The 21,105-nt window shown below is 43.0% G+C and overlaps 1 protein-coding gene across 2 annotated transcripts; it reads right to left on the minus strand.

Annotated features, from left to right (window-relative positions):
* Positions 1-1,570: 1,570 nt before the first annotated feature.
* On the minus strand, positions 1,571-19,271 carry DENND10 (DENN domain containing 10). 2 transcript variants are annotated; one of them, XM_043475309.1, is made up of 9 exons: positions 19,137-19,271; positions 16,637-16,833; positions 15,176-15,255; positions 12,189-12,337; positions 11,141-11,252; positions 9,069-9,169; positions 6,799-6,906; positions 4,604-4,698; positions 1,571-3,118 (listed from the first exon to the last, which is right to left on the minus strand). In XM_043475309.1, the coding sequence occupies exons 1-9, from the start codon at positions 19,189-19,191 to the stop codon at positions 2,942-2,944; spliced, it is 1,074 nt and encodes a 357-aa protein (XP_043331244.1). In that variant the 5' UTR covers positions 19,192-19,271; the 3' UTR covers positions 1,571-2,941. The 2 variants fall into 2 exon arrangements, with proteins under 2 accessions (XP_043331244.1, XP_043331245.1); XM_043475310.1 differs by lacking the exons at positions 15,176-15,255; positions 19,137-19,271 and having other exon boundaries at positions 16,637-16,774.
* Positions 19,272-21,105: the final 1,834 nt, after the last annotated feature.

The following is a 21,105-nucleotide window of genomic DNA, read 5'->3' on the forward strand; positions in this document are numbered from 1 at the left end:
TGTCACGGGGCTGGCTCTCCCCTCAGCAAGAGGCCCACGTCCAGCTGTCCCCTGCACTTTGCCATCCAGACATATATTTGGGAGCATCTTTCGCTCCCAGTCTCAGGAAATGGCACTGCCGCTTACTGGCTTAGTCAGGACCACTGGCATCACCCTTACTCCCCTCCTGCCCCCGCCCCATTCAGTAGACCCGCAGCCCTCTGTCCGCCACCACCACCCCGGCGCAGTCCAACAGCATCCCCTGCTGGTACTGCTCATCAATCCATTTCTAGCCTGCTCTTCTAAACCACACCTGCTTACAAGCCTTAAATGGCCTCCCAGTACACCAGGATCAAGTCCAAATTCCTTGCCACGGCAGGTAGAAGACTTTATTCCTCTCCTGTCACTCCCGCTCCTCACTCTGGACTGACATCCATCAGTGTCTCTGAGCCTTCCCACACGCTGTTCCCTCTGTTCCAGGTTAACCTCTCCCTGGGCTTCAAGTCTGACCTGGACGTCAATCACTTTTCTCCAGGAGCCTTCCAGGATTCGCAGGACTGAATTAGGTGCTCCTTCAGTGTGTTCCCATAGCGCTCATGTCTCGCCTAGCATTTGCCACACGGCCATGCCATGGCCTGTTTGCTGACCCTATGCCCCCACAGATGGTGCATCTTGAGAGTGAGAACCATTGTCCTGGGCATCAAGGAAGCCCCAGGATACGATACACAGTGCACAGTGTAGAGTAGGCACTCACGTTTGTGTACTGGGTGGAGGGTGTTTCTAACACACCCTGCCCCAAGTCATCTCAGAACGCGCCTGCGGGGCTTCCCTGGGGGTCCAGTGGTTAAGAATCTGTCTTGCAATGCTAGGGACACAGGTTTGATCTCTGGTCTGGGAAGATCCCACAGGCTGTGAAGCAACTAAGCCTGTGCCGCACAACTACTGAGCCTGTGCTCTCGAGCCCTGAAGCTGAAACTACTGAAGTCTGTGAGCCTACAAGCCCATGCTCCACAACAAGAAGTCACCGCAGTGAGAAGCCCTCACGCTGCAATGAAGAGTAGCCACCGCTCACCACAACTAGAGAAAGCCTGCATGCAGTAATGAAGACTCACCACAGCCAAAAAAATAAATCTTAAAAAAAACACAATGCACCTGTAACTTTCAGTTTTCCCTAGGTCACAAAATGACAGTTATCTCCAAATTTGGTAAAAGGTGTTTCACCACGGCCTAAAAGGACAAAACCAGTCAAAATGATCTACCAGTCAGCTCCATGTAGCCACAAGTTTCTACTAAACAAAATGACAAATGTGCAAAGGCTCCAAGTGAAGATTTAGCCCGATTGATGATACAGTAGTAATGTGAGGACATCTTTTCGAAGATAACACTTGGACCTTAGAGTCAGCTCCAGGAAGGGGGCGTGGAGGAGGACCCCGTAAGGAAAGAAGGGCCAAGCCAGGGGTGGAAGGAGCCAGACTGCTTGAATATTCATATAGGTCTTTGGATAATCCCCCAGGGGTCTGCATTTGACAGAGAGGGTTTTTCCTTTCGTTTGGCTGGAGTGGGGAGAAAGGGCACAATTTATGCCTTAAAGTGCTGAATATCAAAATATTTCACTTTATTTCTGTATCATAAATTTGTTATTTCAACAGCTTTGATCATGAGCTAATACAGTAATACAAAAAAAAAAATGAGGGTGAAAAAGACGTTAGTATTCATTTTCATAAAGTGCAGATTTAATTTTCAATTGTTTGCCCCAGTAAACATCATTTCACTTCAAATCCTCCCCTGCCCCCACCCAAGAAGGGGCTGTTTTAAAATTTTTTCCTTAACAAATGTCTACCACCCAGGATAAATGAAAGATCCAATAAATACAAGTTTTTCTGCAAACATTTTTCTGGTTAAGATTTCTGAGGACAAGAGTACTGAGTGAAAAAAATAACCTGTCATAATTAATATGAATACATATAACAAGAACGTAATTTAGACTCCCATGCTTATTTTGCAATTTTTAGGTCTCCAATTATGAAAAAGGTACCTAACTAAACAAGAATGGATACCTTCATATGTGGCCAAATTATTTTTACTGACGTTGTTTGAAGACATTCTCTGGTTTTGGCCTTTATAAGAAGTTAATTCTCACAGTCCCTCACCAATTATATAAGGTTGCTGTTTCAGTCAGACAGACATTTATATTCAAAATGGGCTTCTTCTCTTATGCTACTACATAAGGACTAGCCTCTTTTTTTTCAAAAGAATATTGCTAGCAAGTAGGTTAATTAAAGAGTACTCATGGCTTAAATTTGCCAAATGCTTACCTCTGCGACAGTATAAATATGGATTATTAAAGTTGTCTACTCAAGTATAAAATCTAGGCAAAACCCTTGTAATACAGGCAAAATATTCAAAGGCTAAGAAAAAAAAAATTCTTTTACAAGAAAGTGCAACTGCAAGGTCTTTTGAATGATCTTCTAGACAGTTCTGCAGAGAACTTAGTAGTTTGGCTCAGAAAGTAGAGTTCCTCATGAGGAATGAAAGTTCTTCCTAGAAGAATTCAAAGCAAAATTTCAGGCAGCTTTCTGAAAATAAACCATTAGTTTGTGGTTACACAATGAGATAAACTGGAACTTATAATAATGAAGGCCTTCAGATTTGCTGCGATTTGCAGGAGAACTTGACAGAGCTGCTCTGCTCCTACCCAGGGACGTTGGGCTTTTATAAAGTTACCTAGGTGGTTACAGCACTTTGTAAACATTGAGAGTAGGCATGAAATTAATCAGATAGGAGGAAATCAGAAGTGTTTTCATGTGTGTTTCAGTGCTTTTTCAGGTCAAATTACAATGCTTTCAAATAAAACATTAAAAATATAACATTTTCTTGGTTATTTCCAGTATTTTACATAGTTAATGGATAATCGTGGTGCTAGGGCTTTAGATCAGTCATCAGTGATACATTCTGCCCACCGTCAGATTTTTAGCATTTGCTCCGCGGCGGCTAGATGGTAGAGGAAGTTTTCTGTGGCTGGCGGAAACCGTCTTTGCTTTAGTGCCTCATAATTGAGCACTCGCTTTTCTCCATCATCCGAAACTTCTGAGAATGGAGCCAGGTTGGTGAAGATTTCTTTTGTTTTTAGGGAGATATCCTTTAACAGAACAGGACAATATACAATACGCTAGTGTCCAAAAATTTGAATAGCTCTCCAGAAATTTTCCTGCTATTTTTTAAGTTTATCAGACTAATTTATAAATTATAAAAAATGAAACAAAGTTAAAACAATAAAAAATAAATGTCACAGCTGACTTTGCGCAGCAGCAGTGGTAGGGATAGGGGGAATATTTTAACCCCTTTTTTTTTTAAGTGCACAACTCAGTGGCATTTTAAGTACTTTCATCACGTTGTGCTGCCATCACCACTACCCATTCCCAGAACTTTTTCATCATTCTAAACCAAAACTCTGTACACATTAAATAATAACTCCCCACCCACCCCCATAGACCTTGGCAATCACCATTAGTACAATGGTGATTTCTGCCTCTATGAACTTGCCTCTTCTATTAATAGGTACTAGTGGAATCAAAACATTTGTCCTTTTGTGACTGGCGTATTTCACTCCGCATAACGTTTTCAAGGTTCATACATGCTATAGCACACGTCAGCACTTCATTCTAAGGCTGAGTAATATTCCACCGTATGTACACACCACATTTTGTTTATCCATCCATCCGTTGATGAACATCTGGGTTATTTTCACCTTTTGGCCATTGTGAATAACGCTACTATGGACATGGGTACATAAATATCTATTTGAGTTCCTGTTTTCAATTTTTAACATAGAATTACCAAATCTATATTAATGCTGTGTTTGGCTTTTTGAGGAACCTGCTATTGTTCTTAGAACAAATCTCTTCCCAGAGTCCCCTCCTGCCTGGGATGAGCAGCCCGGCACCCGCCACACAGGCTTTCCTTCCCCTTCACTGACTGACATTCCCTTCTGGTGGCTGAGGACTCAGCAGGGCTCGCATTAAAGTCATATCTCTTTCCTGGTTTGCTGACATCATTAATTCATTCGGATATTTCTGAATTCTGAATACACACCAGGCACTACATCAGACATTATACTGAGCCATCTATGGATCACTTTTAGTCCATGAAAAACACTGTAATTCAAAACTCAAATTTATACATTTCACCAACACTGCTTTCACTCTAATGGTGATGGTGGAATGGGTGGGTAATGACCATCTGTCCAGGAGGAGAGTCTCAAGAGCCTGAGTTCTCAGGACAAAACCAATCCACCCCTCCAGGCCACAGCTGGGCGGGCCACCAGCATTGAAGAGGAAGGCGCTGCTGGTGAGTGCCCACCAAACCTATATCCCCTCTCACCACTTGAGGTTATATCTTCCACAATAACTGCTTGATTTTGGCACCAGCCCCCTGTATCTGTCTCTTCCTGGAGCCTGGTAACTGACCGGCTCATCTTCATCAGGCCCATCCTGAAGACCTCCTCTGAGCAGCTGCCCATGGGCCTCTCCAGTCACTTCACTCTGTTCACGTGGACAGCAGATAACCTGCTGCTGCCAAAAGATGCCTTTTCAGGACCCCGTCAGTGGGAAGATGAAGGCATTACCTGTATAACTTGGCTGTCTGACTTCTCCGGATCTTCTGCCGACTGGACAATTAACTGACCAACTTCTTTATGCAGTTTGCCCATTGTCATGGCCTCTGGTGAAATCAAGAATATGTTATGTGAATGTTTAGACATTTACAAAATGAAAAATAATCATCTACATGACAATCCAAGTGACTGTACAGAGGGGATTCTGAAAAAACAATTGACAAGCCCCCACATCTCCATCCTGTTACTACACATAGATGAGATGGCTGGATGGCATCACGCACTCAATGGACATGAGTGTGAGTAAGCTGCGGGAGTTGGTGATGAACAGGGAGGCCTGACGTGCTGCAGTCCATGGGGTTGTAAAGAGTCGGACATGACTGAGTGACTGAACTGACTACACACAAATAGGACGACACAACAGGAGCTAAGGCATGATCATGATTTATGTACTTCGTGTCCAAACTAAAAATACACCAACGCCAAACCAAAATTCTGATAAGACAAAAACCTAATGAAAACTGACTACGTGTAGGTTGTGATTGTAAGCCAAGAGCCTGATGTTCCTGTCCATGGTTTCACAGGTGGGAATTCACGTTTATCTTTCTGGCAGGAATATTGTGGAAGCAGTGCTTCCTGTCAGTTCGGCAGAAGCATCTCAACAATCACAGTGTAAAGGCCATTAGGAATGAGCCAAGGCAGCAACCTGGGTTACAGTAATTATGGGCTGACCAAAAAGTTCGTTCAGATTTTTCTGTGACAAACTTTTTAGCCAACCCAATATCTACACTGCTATTTTCTGCAGCAAGAAGGTTAACAGAGATTTCTGTTTTAACACTCGAAAGGGACAGACTCCACGGGGATAAGCCCATTTTATTGACTCAGAGCAGCAGCGGACAGCAGGGAGCGGCCACGCTTTCTGGTTCAAACGCTTTAGCAGTTTCAGTGGCCCTGGCCACAGCTAGATTTCTACCACTCCGGCTTTACAAAAGGCAGCATCTCCTAAAGACCTGATACCATATTTTGAATTTTTCACCATGAATATGTACTATGCTTGTAATTTCCAAGTGAACTAAAACGAGTTTTAGTTCTATTAATTGGAGGTTGCTAGATAAAACCTCACATAATCAGAACCTACCTAACAAGTATCCCTCAATGGATAGCATTCAGCTGCTCCCAATTTTCGGAGAAAGATAAATGATAACACAAAAGTTGTTATCAGTAATTCTCATCTAAAAACAAGACTTCACAATGTCCTGGGCTCAAAATGTATAAAACCCAAATCTTTTCTTCTTCATGCAGCTGTAATTTAGGATGATTTACAGTTTCCACAGGTGACCCTATGACACCAGAACACCCTTTCTTGGTCTTTAGCCCCCAAGAATATTCATTCCCTGGTGTTTACTGAGACATTGTTCAAAAAGATTTTCCACACAGGAGCCATACTCAACCCTTGTGTAGTGACAGATGTCTGCACACTCTTTGATACTTTGTCCTTCATGAGCTGGAGTCTAAATTCTTTTCCCTTAATGACCTGCTTTAACAAATAGAATACGGAGGAAGTGACGGTATGTGACTTCCCAGACTAGGTCGCAGAAGACCCTGTGGCCCCCTCTGTCTTGAATTACTGTTGGGGTGACCAGCAGTCACGTGCTGAGAACACTCACGCTGTCCCAGGGAAAGGCCCCTGTGGTGAGGCCGCCTGTCCACAGCCATGTGAGCAAGCTTGGAAAGGATCCTCTTCGCCCCAGGTGAGCTTTCATTTGACTGCAGCCCTGCCAATATCTTGATTAAAACCTCATGAGAGACCCTGAGCCAGAACCTCCTAGCTAAGTCCCTCCTAAATTCTTGCCCATCAAAACTTTGAGATAATAAGTATTTGGTGTTATAAATCACAAAGTTTAGCAGTAATCTGTTATGCAGCAATAGATAACAAATACACCTTGTTTAAACAGAAAAGTGGAGAAACAAGATGAATAGACCTTACTTGTATATATATATACACACACACACACCATACAACATAAGCACTCACATGTATCCTTAATGGTTAGGTCTACTAGAATGAGTGCTGTGTTCCAGACACAGAAAAATCCCTCCAACACAACAGGTGAGTATTTAGTATTTAAATACTGAGAATCAGCCTAAAAAATACAACTGCTTGGCTTACATCCAGTGTCAAAATCAGAGAAGAACAGAGAACTAACCTTTTGCGAGGGGGGCAATGGTGATCTCACTGTCTGCCAGATTCACAAACACATCGTACAGGTCTGATCTATTGCTCACCTCCAAGTCCACAAATCCAGCGATGTAACCTGTGTTACAGGGAGGACCAGCGTTACTGGAGAAGGAGGAAATCACACTGTGAACATACCAAAACGGGAGTGAGTCTAAGAGCTCATCAGCTGCTTTTCTTCTCTGCGTTACTTATCCAGGGCATTTAAGCTGTATCTGTGGTATTTCTTAAGGTGACATTATCGCCAACTGTCTGAAGAAACTCACACACCCCTCAGAATGTCCCCAAATTAGACTTTATGTCAAGGAAGAATGCTGAAGTAAAGCATCAGCTTTTCACTTGTCGCTATTTGGGTGAAGAATGACAGGAGGGAATTCCCTGGTGGTCCAGTGGTGAGGACTTGGTGCTTTCTCTGCTGGGTCCCGGGTTCAATCCTTGGTTGGGGAACTAAGATCTCCCAGGTCACACTATGCAGCCAAATAAAAAATAAAGTCTTTAAAAGAGAATGTCAGAGAAAACGTGAAGCAAGAATTCTCTTGACCACTGTCCCCTCCCAGGTCTCTGTCGCCAAGAAGTCACAGCCAAACACTCAGGTTCCTCAGGGATAGCATGGAAGAAATAGCATCATCGTCACCAACTTTAGATCAGATACAATAAACACTAAAGGAATCAAAGCAACTCAAGAATCAGCAGACTGGACTTCCGTGGTGGCCCAGTGGTTAGGAATCCACCTGCCAATGCAAGGGACGTGGGTTTGACCCCTACTCCAGGAAGACTCCACATGCCATGGGACAACTAAGCCCATGGGCCGCAACATCTGAAGCCCGTGTGCCCTCGAGCCCATGAGCCGCAACAAAAGAAGCCACCGCAATGAGAAGCCTGCGTACCGCAACTGGAGAGTAAACCCGTCTCGCTGCAACTAGAGAAAGCCTGGGTGCAGCAGCGAAGATCCAGTACAGCCGAAAATAAATAAAAAAGAATTAGCAGACTTTTGGAACTGGTGTTAAAACAAAGGTTCCCTGACTTTTTAGATTTCACAGAGAAATACAATTTAAAAAAATTGGTTTTTTTGGACCAATTTTACTTTACCAAGTGAGGACGTTTAAAAAAACAATGGCAGTAACAAAAGCAAACTTACCACAGAGCACCCAGACAAAGATTCCCTCAGGCCTAAGAAAATGTGATATATGATGACCAAAATCATATATCAAATATGATTCATAAAATCATTTCTATGATATAGAAAATCATATATCAAATATTTAAAAAAAAAGATACTGCAGATTCCTAGAGAGAGAGGGCACTATTCAGTAAGTGTTCCTGAGCCAAGTTGCTATCCAGATTGGAAAAACGGAAATAGCGGAACTCACACACTACCTACAAAAATAGTAATTCCAGGTAGATTAAAGGCTTAAATGGGGAAGAAAAAACTTTATAAATTTTTACAAAAAAATATAGGAGAATATCTTTCTGCCTTTGGGATAGAAATTTTCTTAAACAAAATATAAAAGATAAAATCATAAGTCTAAAAACATCCCAACACATTTAAATTTCTATTCATCAAAAGATACCACGGGAGGAGACTACCTTGGTAGTCCAGTGGCTAAGTCTATGCTTCTACTGCAGGGGGTACAGGTTCGATTCCTGGTCAGGGAACTAAGATCCCACAAGCCTTGAAACATGCCCCACTCCATAAAAAGGAAAATGAAAAAGGTGGTAACTTTCAGGTGATATTGTATATTTTATAACAATTTTTTTTATTTTAAAATTTTTATCATAGTTGATTTACAATGTTGTATTAGTTTCAGGTGTACAAATTTTTTTAATTAAAAAAACTTTTTAAGGGAAAAAAAACTGGCTGCATTTACCAAAGAAGTAATAAATAATCAACATTCTCCTTGCTGTGCTGTGCTTAGTCGCTCAGTCGCATCCAACTCTTTGCAACCCCATGGAGTGCAGCCCGCCAGGCTCCTTGGTCCATGGGGATTCTCCAGGCAAGAATACTGCAGTGGGTTGCCATGCCTTCCTCCAGGGAATCTTTCCAACCCAGGGATTGAACCCAGGTCTCCCATGTTGCAGGAGGCGGATTTTTACTATCTGAGCTACCAGGAAAGCCCAACTTTCCCCTTAGGAATGCTCTAAAATAAAAACAAAAAAAAAATCCACCCCTCCCCTCCCCCCAAACAAACAACAACCCCGGTTAAAGCTGAGCTTCTCCTCCCCTGGGAGTCTGCTGCCTACCTGGGCACATCTGTAGGGCTTCCAGTTCATCGGCATCCAGGTGCACGTAGGAGTGAAGTATTGTCCAGTCCTGTCGATGCCATACCAGGGCAGGCAGAGTCCTGGGCAATCAAAGTGAGAACACAGATGGTTGCCAGCCCACCCCTGAGACTCCGCCCGTCCTGTTCCCTCTTCTTCTCGGGGAGGAAACTGGCTTCCAGATGCAGAAGGAGAACAAACTCACTGTGCCGACACTTCCGGGCTTCAGAGTAAAGTAACACGGTGTTTTGCTGTTGTTTAGTTGCTCAGTCGTGTCTGACTCTTTGTGACCCCGTGAACTGTAGCCCGCTAGGCTCCTCTGTCCATGGGATTTCCCAGGCAAGAAAACTGAAGTGGGTTGCCATTTCCTTCTCCAGGGGATCTTCCTGACCCAGGGATCGAACTCCCGAGTCTCCTGTATTGGCAGGTGGATTCTTTACCACTGAACCACCAGGGAAGCCCAAGTGTTTTAAACACCACTTTTTGGGTTAGATTAGCTACAAAAAACTGAAGGTATTAGTTTCAAAAGATCTCCACGGTGGAAAGGAATGATGCTTTTAAAGTGCTCCCCCACGGTCCAGTGGTTAAGACTCTGCCTTCCACTGCAGGAGCTGTGGGTTCCATCCCTGCTTAGGGAGTATCCCACATGCCTCACAGGGCAGCTGAAACGATAACAACAATAATAATAATAAAGTGCTCTTCCCAATGCCCCACTCTGCAGACCACCATAGAGGTGGTCTGGGGGTAAAATCCAAAGTGGGCCCTGCAAGCAAGAAATATTTTTGAAGCCTCCCATTTCATATTTAAAATTCCAGCCAAACTTGCAAACTACTTTGTGTTTGTTTTTATATGAAAATAAGTTTTCTTTAAAAACTTCCAGTGAAACAGCCACTTCATTCAGGAAGAAGTATGTGTTGAATGCACCTGTGGTTTTGTGAACCCTCTGGTGGCCTACTAGATATCTCAGAAACTGAGGACACTAAGGTTTCAGAAGCATAAATGTAGAGGAAGAGGGAAAATGGGTGGAGAAACACAGAATTTGGGAGTGAGAGCAGGATAACAGTTCTGGTCCCATTACTGTGACCTGAGGCAATCACCATCCTAACAACCGTAATCATTTCTAGAGAGCACACTATGAGCAAGGCATGTGCTGAGCATGATACACAATGGAAATATAATTGGAAAATTATTTCCAATCCTTAAACCAAGCTTATGAGGTGGGTATTACCAGCTTCATTTCACAGATAAAGAAACTCAGGTGTAGAAACATTACATATCTTTTATGTGGTCACAAGGCTAAGAAGTTATCTCCCAGGACTTTATTGCAGGTTTTTCTGCCTAGCAAGCCTTTTTCCTTCTCAGTATCTAACCACTTAGCCTCCATCTGCTTATCTATAAACAGGGCAGTCACACTTCCTCCCAGGGTTCTTCTCGTGAGTAAGTCCAATACATCTAAGTGATTTACACAATGCCTCACATACAGTGAATAGCATAAATGCTAGCTCCTCTACTTTTACAAAAGAATCTAACAACAAATCTAAGTTAGATTTGGCAAAGAAAACAAAATGAATCTATATTTACTATATAAATAAGAGTCTGTGATAGAACAGAATGGAAGAACAACTTGCCAGAAACAGGGGTCGGGCAACTATGGCCCATGAGTGTGCTGCCCTTCTTTGCACGTAAGGTTTCACCAGAACACAGTCATGCTCATTCATTTACGCATGTGCTGTCCATGGCTGCTTTTGTGCAGCCCATGGCAGTTGAGTAATTGGGACAGAAAGCATGTGGCTACAAGGCTGAGATCTACTCTCTGGCAAGGGAATGTCTGCAGAAAAACTTCCTGCTCCAAAATATTCATGTTTCAAAATTTAAAGAAGAATCTGTTCAAACTCAGTGACCTTGAATACTAAATCTAAACCAAAGTGGTATCTCACCCCTAAGCTAACACGTCTTATTTATACCAATACGCAAAGCAACAGGGTCCAGTGACACAGAGGACCCCAAAGTGGCTGCCGACAAAGTTTACACTTTTTAATGGTAAGAGATCATACCTGGTAAACTCCTGGACAGCTTCTATTTTGGGGTGATAGACGACAATTCTTTTCTTTAGCATCAGTGCTGTGTGTAAGATAACAGTTTCCATTCCAAACTGAGATACAATGTCTTAAAACAAAAGAAATTGTAAGTGCATTAAACATTATATAAGAAAATCAAGATTTTATCAGAAATAATTCTTTTCACATGAATGCTTAATTATTTTCACTACAGAGAATAAATTTTGGTAAATGTTATAAGTACAGAAGCACCTTAGTTGGTGGATGGGCGTATCACTCCATACATTTGCTCCCCAGGATGGGTGTTACGGTAGCTACACCCACTCCCACAAGGGACTGGATGCTGGGTGCAGAGGTGAAGCCAGATTCACAAGAAAGGGGAATTATATGAAGGGAATCACCATCTTTGGGGTTGTGAAAGCCTAAGTTTTAAGAAAAAAGGTTCACTGACTCCTCAAACCTACATACACATCACTGCACAAGTCCTTGTGAGAGACAGCTGAACACCTAACACCTCAGCAGGGATGCTTAGAAACCATATGACACAGTGGGATTGGGGATGAGAATGAAGGCCAGCATAGCCTGTGGAATCCTTTCTTTCCTTGTTAAGGACACAAACTCTCGGCTCAGCTCTAGGCTGGACGTTCCAGCAAGGAAAGAGAGGCAGGAAGTTAGACTAGGAACTAGGGCAGGGGCTTTAGCTCCCCCCGAGGAAGAGGTCACAGCTAAGATCTAAGGAAAGGAAAACAATGGAAGTCAGTGGAGACTACTACCTGCGAACTTCAGCACACCAATGAAAGAACTCTCTATGGACAGTTGAAATCATATGGAAAGAAACATCACACAAGTCTGCTTTCCTGACAGAGTTCTAACCACATAAGGAAATGCAGAACTACCTTCCCGCACAGGAAACAAATACCATGTAGATGAAAATATGTGGAAAGAGGAAATAACAGTCTAATACAAACTGTCCTTGGCCTGGGGTTTTATTGTTGTTGGGATGGGTTTTTGTTTCTTTTTTGCATCTTTTTTTTTTTTTTTTTACCTTTGATGGAACCTGCAAGGTATGCCTTTCGGGCATCAAAGTCCTTGCTAAGGAAAGAGCCATTTTCTTCACTCTGGCATATCCCCTTCGTGAGAACTGCGATGTAGCTCTCCATCATCTTAACTGGGCTCCCGTGCTTCAGGTACATTCTGTGAAAAAGGACAAAAAGCAAGCGTGCTTCTAGTTAGCATGGACCACCTGGAGTAACGCACCAAGGCCAGGCATGGGTACGTTCTAGAGAACCTGAGCCAACTTGCTACCACACTTCTGAATGCCTGCATCTTTTCATGACATGGTTACTTCTATAAATTTACTTGGAAAATAAAACCACCACTGGAGAAACCTTCAACAGTTCTGTGCAGTCAGCTCTCGTTACATCTGGGGAGGCCAGCTGAGGTCCAGTTAGGCAGGAGAATGAACTAAGGACTTCCTGAGGCCCTGCTGCTCTCAAGAATACTGTATCCTTATCTGTTTTTATGTCTTACATTCACAGGTGGTGTCGTTGGGCATAGCAACTCTGTTTTATTGCTACATTTCCTTTCTTAAGAAAGGAGTTTATGCATTGTCCACAGAGAAAGCAGCAATTAGTTGCAGAACATCTATTTACTATTGGAGTTCTCAGAGGTAGCTATATTTAGATAATTAAGAAATCAAACTCCTCTAAATTTCTGGTGATAAATACACACTAGATACATTCATTAAATTAAAAAGGTCCAGAAAATGCTTACAGGAAGCCGGCTACATTTACAGCTCACATGTGAAATCAGGCCCCTCCCCTGCAATCTCGTCCTGTGAGAAACTAAACGTGAATTCTAGAGAAACAGGTCTTTTAGTAGCATTTTAGTAGCTGGGCATTTTAGTAGCTGAAGGGGTACAAAATTGGGATGAACATAAAATAACTGTTTAAGACAGATCACTTGAAAACTATATTTATTGTAAATTAAGTGAAAAAAAGCATGGGACTTAACTGCTTATTAAGTTTCATCAACTGTCAGTGTTTTTAAATTATTTTTGTGCACACACTGGGGAAAAAGAGGCAGAGGATAATGAATATGGTGAACTGTCATGTATAGAAAACAGTCAACCCCATGAACTCATCCAATGCTTGCAGATGAAGAAAACAGCTCCAGTAAGACATAAGGAAGGCTGCCCTGGGGTGCGGGGGTCAGGAGGAAGAACTGGAGACTGGGAACTGGGGAAAACAGGGACTTAGACTTCACTGTACACCGAACACCCTTTGGTGTTATTTGCATTTCTTTTTACTATTTTTTACATTACCACCACCAAAGCAGAGCAGAAAACCAAACGGCACCATTAAAATGATTACATATTTAAAAAATAAAATAAAATTTCATTTAAAAAATTAATTTAAAATTATAAAAAGGGGTCATGGCAGTGGGCCCAGATCCCACAGAGGGAATGGACCCAGCCATGTGGGGACTTCCCGGCCACTGTGTGCAGCGTGCTGTGAAGGGCACCTTCCCGCCATCAAAAAGTGCTTTTCTAACTAACACAACACTGTAAATCAACTATACCTTAGTAAAATAAAAAAGGGAAAGTGAAAAAGTGTTTATCTCTGTGTGTGTAAAGAGGCACATGTGTTCGTGGGGAGAACGAGTGTGCATGCAGACAGCATGTGGGTGCCAGGGCAAACACTTGAGGGTGTTAAGGGGGAGCAGACAGAGGAAGTGGTTGGCACCGGCTTGAGTCCTCATTCCTCCTGTAACTGTGACGGGGGGAGGGAATTCAGAGTGTGACAATGTCACGGCACTGCACAAGCTGAGAAACCCTCTGGGCTTCCTCCAGGGCAGGAAGTATATTCTAAAGCTACCCGGCCTTTGGAGGCCCAGAATATTTCCCAGTGAATTCAACTGAGTAACCTAACCTTGACTCAATCAAATGGAATGGGAGTCCACTGTTTGTTCAAAAACACCTCTGCAGTGTCTTTAGTTCATGGCTTCTGGATAGTGACCCTTCTAACAGTAATAATCTCCCTTTGTGTCAGTGCCTTATTTGCAGACAACTGTGTATATTCCACAGCGAGCCACACTCCTGGAATTTATCTCATGGAGAGCAAGAAGTTTTTCTTATCACAGCTGACTGCAAAAACAGTAAAACTTCATTTTGTCAAAATATAACCTAACTGTAACATTTAGGTCATGAGATGGTATTCTTACACTGTGTGTATGTGTGTGTATACATATATAAAAATGGCAAAAATGCAACCATTTATCAGGCTTATAGTGTGAAAAACAAAAACAATGCCTCTTATCCCGCCCCTATAAAAATCTACATATTGGATGTAAATCTGAGGGTAATACATAACACTGATAATTATAATTCTATCTAGTGACAATATTAGGGGGAAAAAGAAGCAAAACACAAAACCCTGCAAAAGTCTTATTTAAAGAAAAAGATAATGTCTCTCACATATAAGAGAGGCTACATTAATTTCACTAGATACACTTATCAAGGCAAGAAAGCAAACTAGTATACTTTAGGTTAATTTTTTCAACAGTTGTGAAACTGAAGGAGTCCACTTGAATCATGATTAACCAGTTCATCAGTTTCTCAGCTCCTCAGCATTCCAGCTAAGAAATATTTTCCTGTCCTTAAGCATAAATCAAAATGCCTATTAGCCTTCCCCAAATGACTCCCACACACAGACTGACACAAATGAGCCAGCTCACCAATCCCATCCTAAGGAAAGTTCCAGCTTGGAAATGAGCAGAAGTAAAATACCAAAAGTGGCAAGTGACTCAAAATACCCACCTACAACAGTTGTGCAAACTGCCTTTTCTCTCCCCAACTATCGTTTTCCCTGATAACAGGAGCAGTACCATGGAAGTAAGACAAAATTCCTCTTTATAAAACAATGCCCAAACAGAAGGCTGAAATATGCTTCCTCATGTAGAAATCTGCTACATGACTATTGAGTAAGATCCTCATTTTTGTATATTAGCATTTAATACAGTTTTCATACAGACCTACACAATATCCTAGTGAAGGCGGCATATTTCTCTGGATTAAAATCTTTGGCGGTCAGAACAATAGAAAAATGAGTCACCTGTCCAAAACAAACAAAAAAAAGTACACTCTTTAAAGGCACTTTAATAGAATTAATCTTTATTACTACATCCTAACAAGTCTCTTGTATAAGACAAACCAGCATTAAAAAGAAAAGACCAAAATGTAACAAGTCCTCACTTGCCTCTTTATACTTTTATGTGTATATTATTTATAAATATATACACACACATAAAAAATATTTTGTGTGAGTATATATATATATATATATACATAAAAATTATATATACATATATTTAATTTCCTTTTAGTTAGAATTCTTTTCCTCAAAAACATAAAAATATTTCAAATATCAGAAATGTGAGTTTTTATTTAAAACCCCCTATCCTCATCAAAGCAGAATTAGGAATGCTATATCAGACCTACCACTTAGTGACTATTTTTCATTAATGAAATAGAAGGATGGAAAACAACATATATATGTTTCAGTAAAAATCATACTGTTCCCCAAATATTCAATTCTCTGTAGGATGTTATATAGGCTAAAGGGCATTGTTATAACCTTCATTTATTTATATGCCTCTATTACTATACATACAAATTTCCAATCATCATATACCTATTATTCCCATTACTATCTTTTTACAATTTACATTCTCTAATTATTAATCTCTGTTTTGTCTTAAACCTCTTATAGTTTCTAAACTGTTGCCTTCCTGTTACTTTAAACGTAATTCCTTACGTTAAAGCTGGTATCCTGAACATGCTTCACACCATCTGGTGACTGACTACAGAAATAGCCCCGAAATGCTAAAAGAAGTCTTCACCCAGAAACTGACCAGGGGCTCAGCCACTCCGTACTAATACTCTTTTCTCTGAAAACACCTGCTGGTTATGCAGGACTAGGAAAGTCCAAAATGACCACATACTTACTGGCTTTTAGCCTGTCACCTTGATGGTGTCCATATCAAATGACACATACACAAAGTCTACTGAACACACAAAATTTCCTTAGTTATCCTTTCTATTCTTAACATACCCTTACAAACATAAACCACTAAAAAAGTTTTCTTAACCAGGATAATTATATCCTTTAAAATAGTTTTTAATTATGGAAAAATATTTCTTCCCACTATTAATCAAAGTCAAGGCTTTGAAAACCTTTCTACATTTCTACTCCATCCAAGTGTAACCTGGGAAAAGCGTCTGTATACCAACCTCGGGTCAATCAAACAATATATACCAATCAATATAATGATTGAGAGTGAAATGTGAAAGAGAACATTTCCAATTAAAATAATATATTTAATATTTTCCCAAAACATATTATGAATGAGGAAGTCTAAAGCTAAGGGTTATTAGATTAGAATCTACATCACTTAAACTATTTCTCCATTTTGTTGACCCTCCTACAGTCATACCTTTTTCAAAATGGAAGAATCTGGAACTTCAACTGTTGTGATATAAAACCATGCTCTTCTGTACTGACCAAAGACAAAGGGATGGAGCAGTTTGTTTTCATCTGTAAGGCAGCATTTTCTCAGCAGCAGATTCCTTAAAGTAGCTGTGGTGGAAGGGTAACACCATACCCACAGAACTTCTCCATTTGTGTCCTTTTCTACGGTGGAAAGATGGTCACTGTGAGAATGTCAAACAGTGGCAAGGAAGTGAATTGATTGGTTACTTAGAAGCACTTCGTGGAATCAGTTTCAACACCCCATTTTACAAAGAAACCCAGAGCATGTGAGATACCCCACCCCCAACCCCCAGTTCTCACCTACCTCTCCTGGTCCCATTAGCTAGCTCTCCTGATCTCGAATTTTAGGCCACCTGAGTAAGAAGCTTTTCTAACAATTCATGAATGAAAACATAGCTTTAGAGGTTTGGTAGGGTCTTCTCTATCTCCTCCCATACAAATTCTCATAAACTATAAGTTTATCTTACGATCTAGTTGGAAATATGTTTAATAAATACATACAAAGGGTTTGTTGAAAACTGGAAATTAAGAAAATGGGGAAATCTCTGTCATATCATGCTATGCATTGATAGTATGAAGTCTATATTTAAAATTTTAATAATAATGGTTAAACAATCATACATGAAGTTTCACCACCAAAGTCAACACCTCAGTAACAAAACAAGAGCAATTTGCTAATAAAAACAACTCCAGGCAAAAAACAGCCTAAAATTTAGAGAAACAGTAACTGAACATACACCAGCAAAAATCCAATTTTTCATCTACAGACTTAAAAAAAAAAAACCTTTATTATGAAAATGTCAAGTATAAAAAAAAAAGTAGAGAATGAGAAAAGGAACCTTCATCGCTCAGCTTCAGCAATTATCAACACCTGGTCCTCCTCCGGTCATCATGGGAAGGAGCTCCACTCACCCCCATTATTTTTAAGCCATCCCTTTTAAATTCATGTCAACATGAAATATTTTTTTAAATGAATTGAAAATGCAGTAAGTCATCTTTTTCTTTGCTGATACCAGATAAAGTCACAGTTTAATTCAGTCTTAACTCGAAAGTACCTTCAAGGACTAAGAAGTCTGAACAACAAAGATCGCTCAGTCGTGGGCGACTCTTTGAGACTCCATGGACTGTGTAGTCCGTGGAATTCTCCAGGCCAGAATACTGGAGTGGGTAGCCTTTCCCTTCTCCAGGGGATCTTCCCAACCCAGGCATCGAACCCGGGTCTCCCGCATGGCGGGCTGATTCTTTGCCAGCTGAGCCACAAGGGAAGCCCAAGAACACTGGAGTGGAAGATGTCTTAGGTACTTAGGTTTTGTTTTGAACCAGTTTTAAAATCACATTAGAAATGAACACAGAATCTGTTCCCAGATAAATGCACTCCTTTGAGACAGTGAAAATAATCAGCAACATTTAGCCACATTTCCACCAGTTTTGCTAAATCCAAGCAATATGCTTGTGCACTAGGATTTAGGCATATATGAAAATCTCTGGAGAATATTTTTTCAAAGCACAATGGCATGCAGGGAACCGACAGACATTCCCCTAAACCAGCCTCGTGCTCACTGTCGCTGTCGGCTGGACGTTCCTTCAAACCATTGCTCAAGTCTCGGGCACGCATTTCCTGCCGCCCGAAGATCCTAACGTACTTCCTTATTCATTGATTTACTCAAAAGAAACTGGGATTCCACCCACTATGATATTAATGCACGACCTCCCTCTTCGGATGCAAGCATTCTCCCCTAGTATGAGGTGGGGCTCTGGGGCTGGACTGCAAGGGTCCCCATCCTGGGTCCACCACTTCCTAGTGTGCCTTCTTGCACAAATGACGCCCTGGGCCTCCATCTGCTCCGTGAAGTGGGCATCAAACATTAGCCAGACCCCCTGGAGCCGAGGTGAGAGTCAGACGGGAAACAATCGATGCAGAACGCTCAGCACCCCGGGCCTGTAGCAGGCCATCGCGTTTGGAACCAGCTCGATCACATGACCGGGGCCAGCCGGGCGCCGGGCTAGCGCCCGTCTTCTGCCTCGCTCAGAGGGACCCCGGCCCTGCAGCCTCACAGACGTGCGGCCTGCAAGCTGCCCTCGGCCTCAACGGGGCCTCGCCTGAGCAGCTCGGTCAGCCTTCACGTCCAGGCTCGTCTGCAGCCCGGGGCGTCCAGGAGGACTCCCCTCATAGAATCCTGGAGGTCTCCGGGGTCCCCCCGCCCTGCCTCCCAGCCCGGGCAGGCCCCAAAACAAGGCCGCGGGGGCACGGGTCCAGGGCTGCAAGCCCGGCCCCTGCGCCGAGGAGGTCGGGCCCACAGCCCCTAGCCCAGGCCCAACTTGGAGGGGGCCGCGCCCTCCCCACCGCTGGCGGTGCTGCGGGCCGCGGGAGCAGGGGTCGCCTGGGGTCCAGGCGGAGACGGAACTGGGTACGGGCCTGCGGGGCAGGGCGCCTGTGTCCTCACCGATCAGCCCGACTCCGAGCATCAGCTGAGTGTCCGCAGCCTCTGTAGCAGCCATTTTCCGTCGCAGCCGCCGCCGCCTCAGAGCGCGGAACCCAGCTCCCAGCCCGTAGGCCCCGCCCCTTATCCAGGCCACGCCCCTCTTCCTGACCCACCACCCAGGGGCCCCACCCGCTCGCAGGCCCCACCCTTCAGGCCCCGCCCCCCGTCCTGAAAACACCCTTCCTCCTCCAGGACCCGCCCCCCCCGCCCTGAAGACACCTACTGCCTGACCCGCTCTCCCGAACTTCCTGCCTCTGCACTTTTGCCCCAGGCGCCTCACCCTCGAGTCCTGTCTCTTGTCTGTCATCCAGATCTTCATCCTCCGCCTCCTCAGTTCAGTTCGGTTCAGTCGCTCAGACGTGTCCGACTCTGCGACCCCATGGACTGCAGCACGCCAGGCCTCCCTGTCCATCACCAACTCCCGGAGTTTACTCAAACTCATATCTATTGAATCGATGATGCCGTCCAACCATCTCATCCTCTGTCGTCCCCTTTTCCTCCCGCCGTCAATCTTTCCTGGCATTACGGTCTTTTCAAATGAGTCAGTTCTTCGCATCAGATGGCCAAAGGATTGGAGTTTCAGCTTCAGCATCAGTCCTTCCAATGAACATTCAGATTGATTTCCTTTAGGATGGACTGTTTGGATCTCCTTGCAGTTTACGGGACTCTCAAGAGTCTTCTCCAACCCCACAGTTCAAAAACATCAATTCTTTGGCGCTCAGCTTTTTTTATAGTCCGACTCTCACATCCATACATGACTACTGGGAAAATCATAGCTTTGACTAGACAGACCTTTGTTGGCAAGGTAATGTCTCTGCATTTTAATATGCTGTCTAGGTTGGTCATAACTTTTCTTCCAAGGAGCAAGCGTCTTTTAATTTCATGGCTGCAGTCACCATCTGCAGTGATTTTGGAGCCCCCAAAAAATAAAGTCTGTCACTGTTTCCCCATCTATTTGCCATGAAGTGATGGGACCAGATGCCATGATCTTAGTTTTCTAAATGTTGAGTTTTAAGCCAACTTTTTCACTCTCCCCTTTCACTTTTATCCTCAACCCATCCTAATCTTCGCTTTTCCCCTCAGGTTTTCCTCATTCTACCTCTGCCCTCTGGTCTGGCTCCAAAGAGGTGTCCTGAGGTTGGAGGGAAGGTCTCCCCATTCATTCACTGGCTTATTCATCCAGCCATCCCCAAACAAAAAAAATAATTGAGGATTTAAACTGGCTTTGGAAATACAGGGTTGACCAAGACAGAGTATTCTAGTAGGGGACTTACTAAAACAGCCCAGAGTGATAAGCCTCTTGCAGTAAAATAGTGCTGTTTGTTAAAGAGTTAAATGGGCATGTGGTGATCTGAAATGGGTATTAAGGAAGGCTTCCCTCAGGGATATTTGAACAAAGATCTGAATGATAGGACGAAACCAGACTATTTGGGTGGCTCCAGGATCCTTCCTGCTGAATTCTCTGTGTCTCCAAACCCAAATCACACAAAACTCATCAGGGAAGGATGCTTAGAGTCTAGCCTAGCCTGTGCGCTGGCGCTCAGTCATGTCAGACTCTGCCTTTACCTGGACTGTAGCCCGCCCAGCTCCTCTGTCCATGGGGTTTCCCAGGCAAGAATACTGGAGTCGATTGCTACCATTTCCTCCTCCAGGGGATCTTCCTAACCCAAGGATCCAACTTGCGTCTCTTGCATCTCATGCATTGAGATGCATTGGCAGGCAGATTCTTTATCACTTGGCACCACCTGGGAAGCCCTTGGAGTCTATAGGGTAACAATTCACTCTTCATCTCATTTGATCTTTTCAAAAAAATTTTAATATGAAATATTTCATACATACACACCAATCTAAGAAAAACTTAACGACTACCACCCAGCTTAAGAAATAAAATATTACAGGGAGTTCCCTGGCGGTCCAATGGCAAAGACTC

The sequence above is a fragment of the Cervus canadensis genome, chromosome 8 (assembly GCF_019320065.1).
Source record: "Cervus canadensis isolate Bull #8, Minnesota chromosome 8, ASM1932006v1, whole genome shotgun sequence".
NCBI lineage: Eukaryota > Metazoa > Chordata > Mammalia > Artiodactyla > Cervidae > Cervus > Cervus canadensis.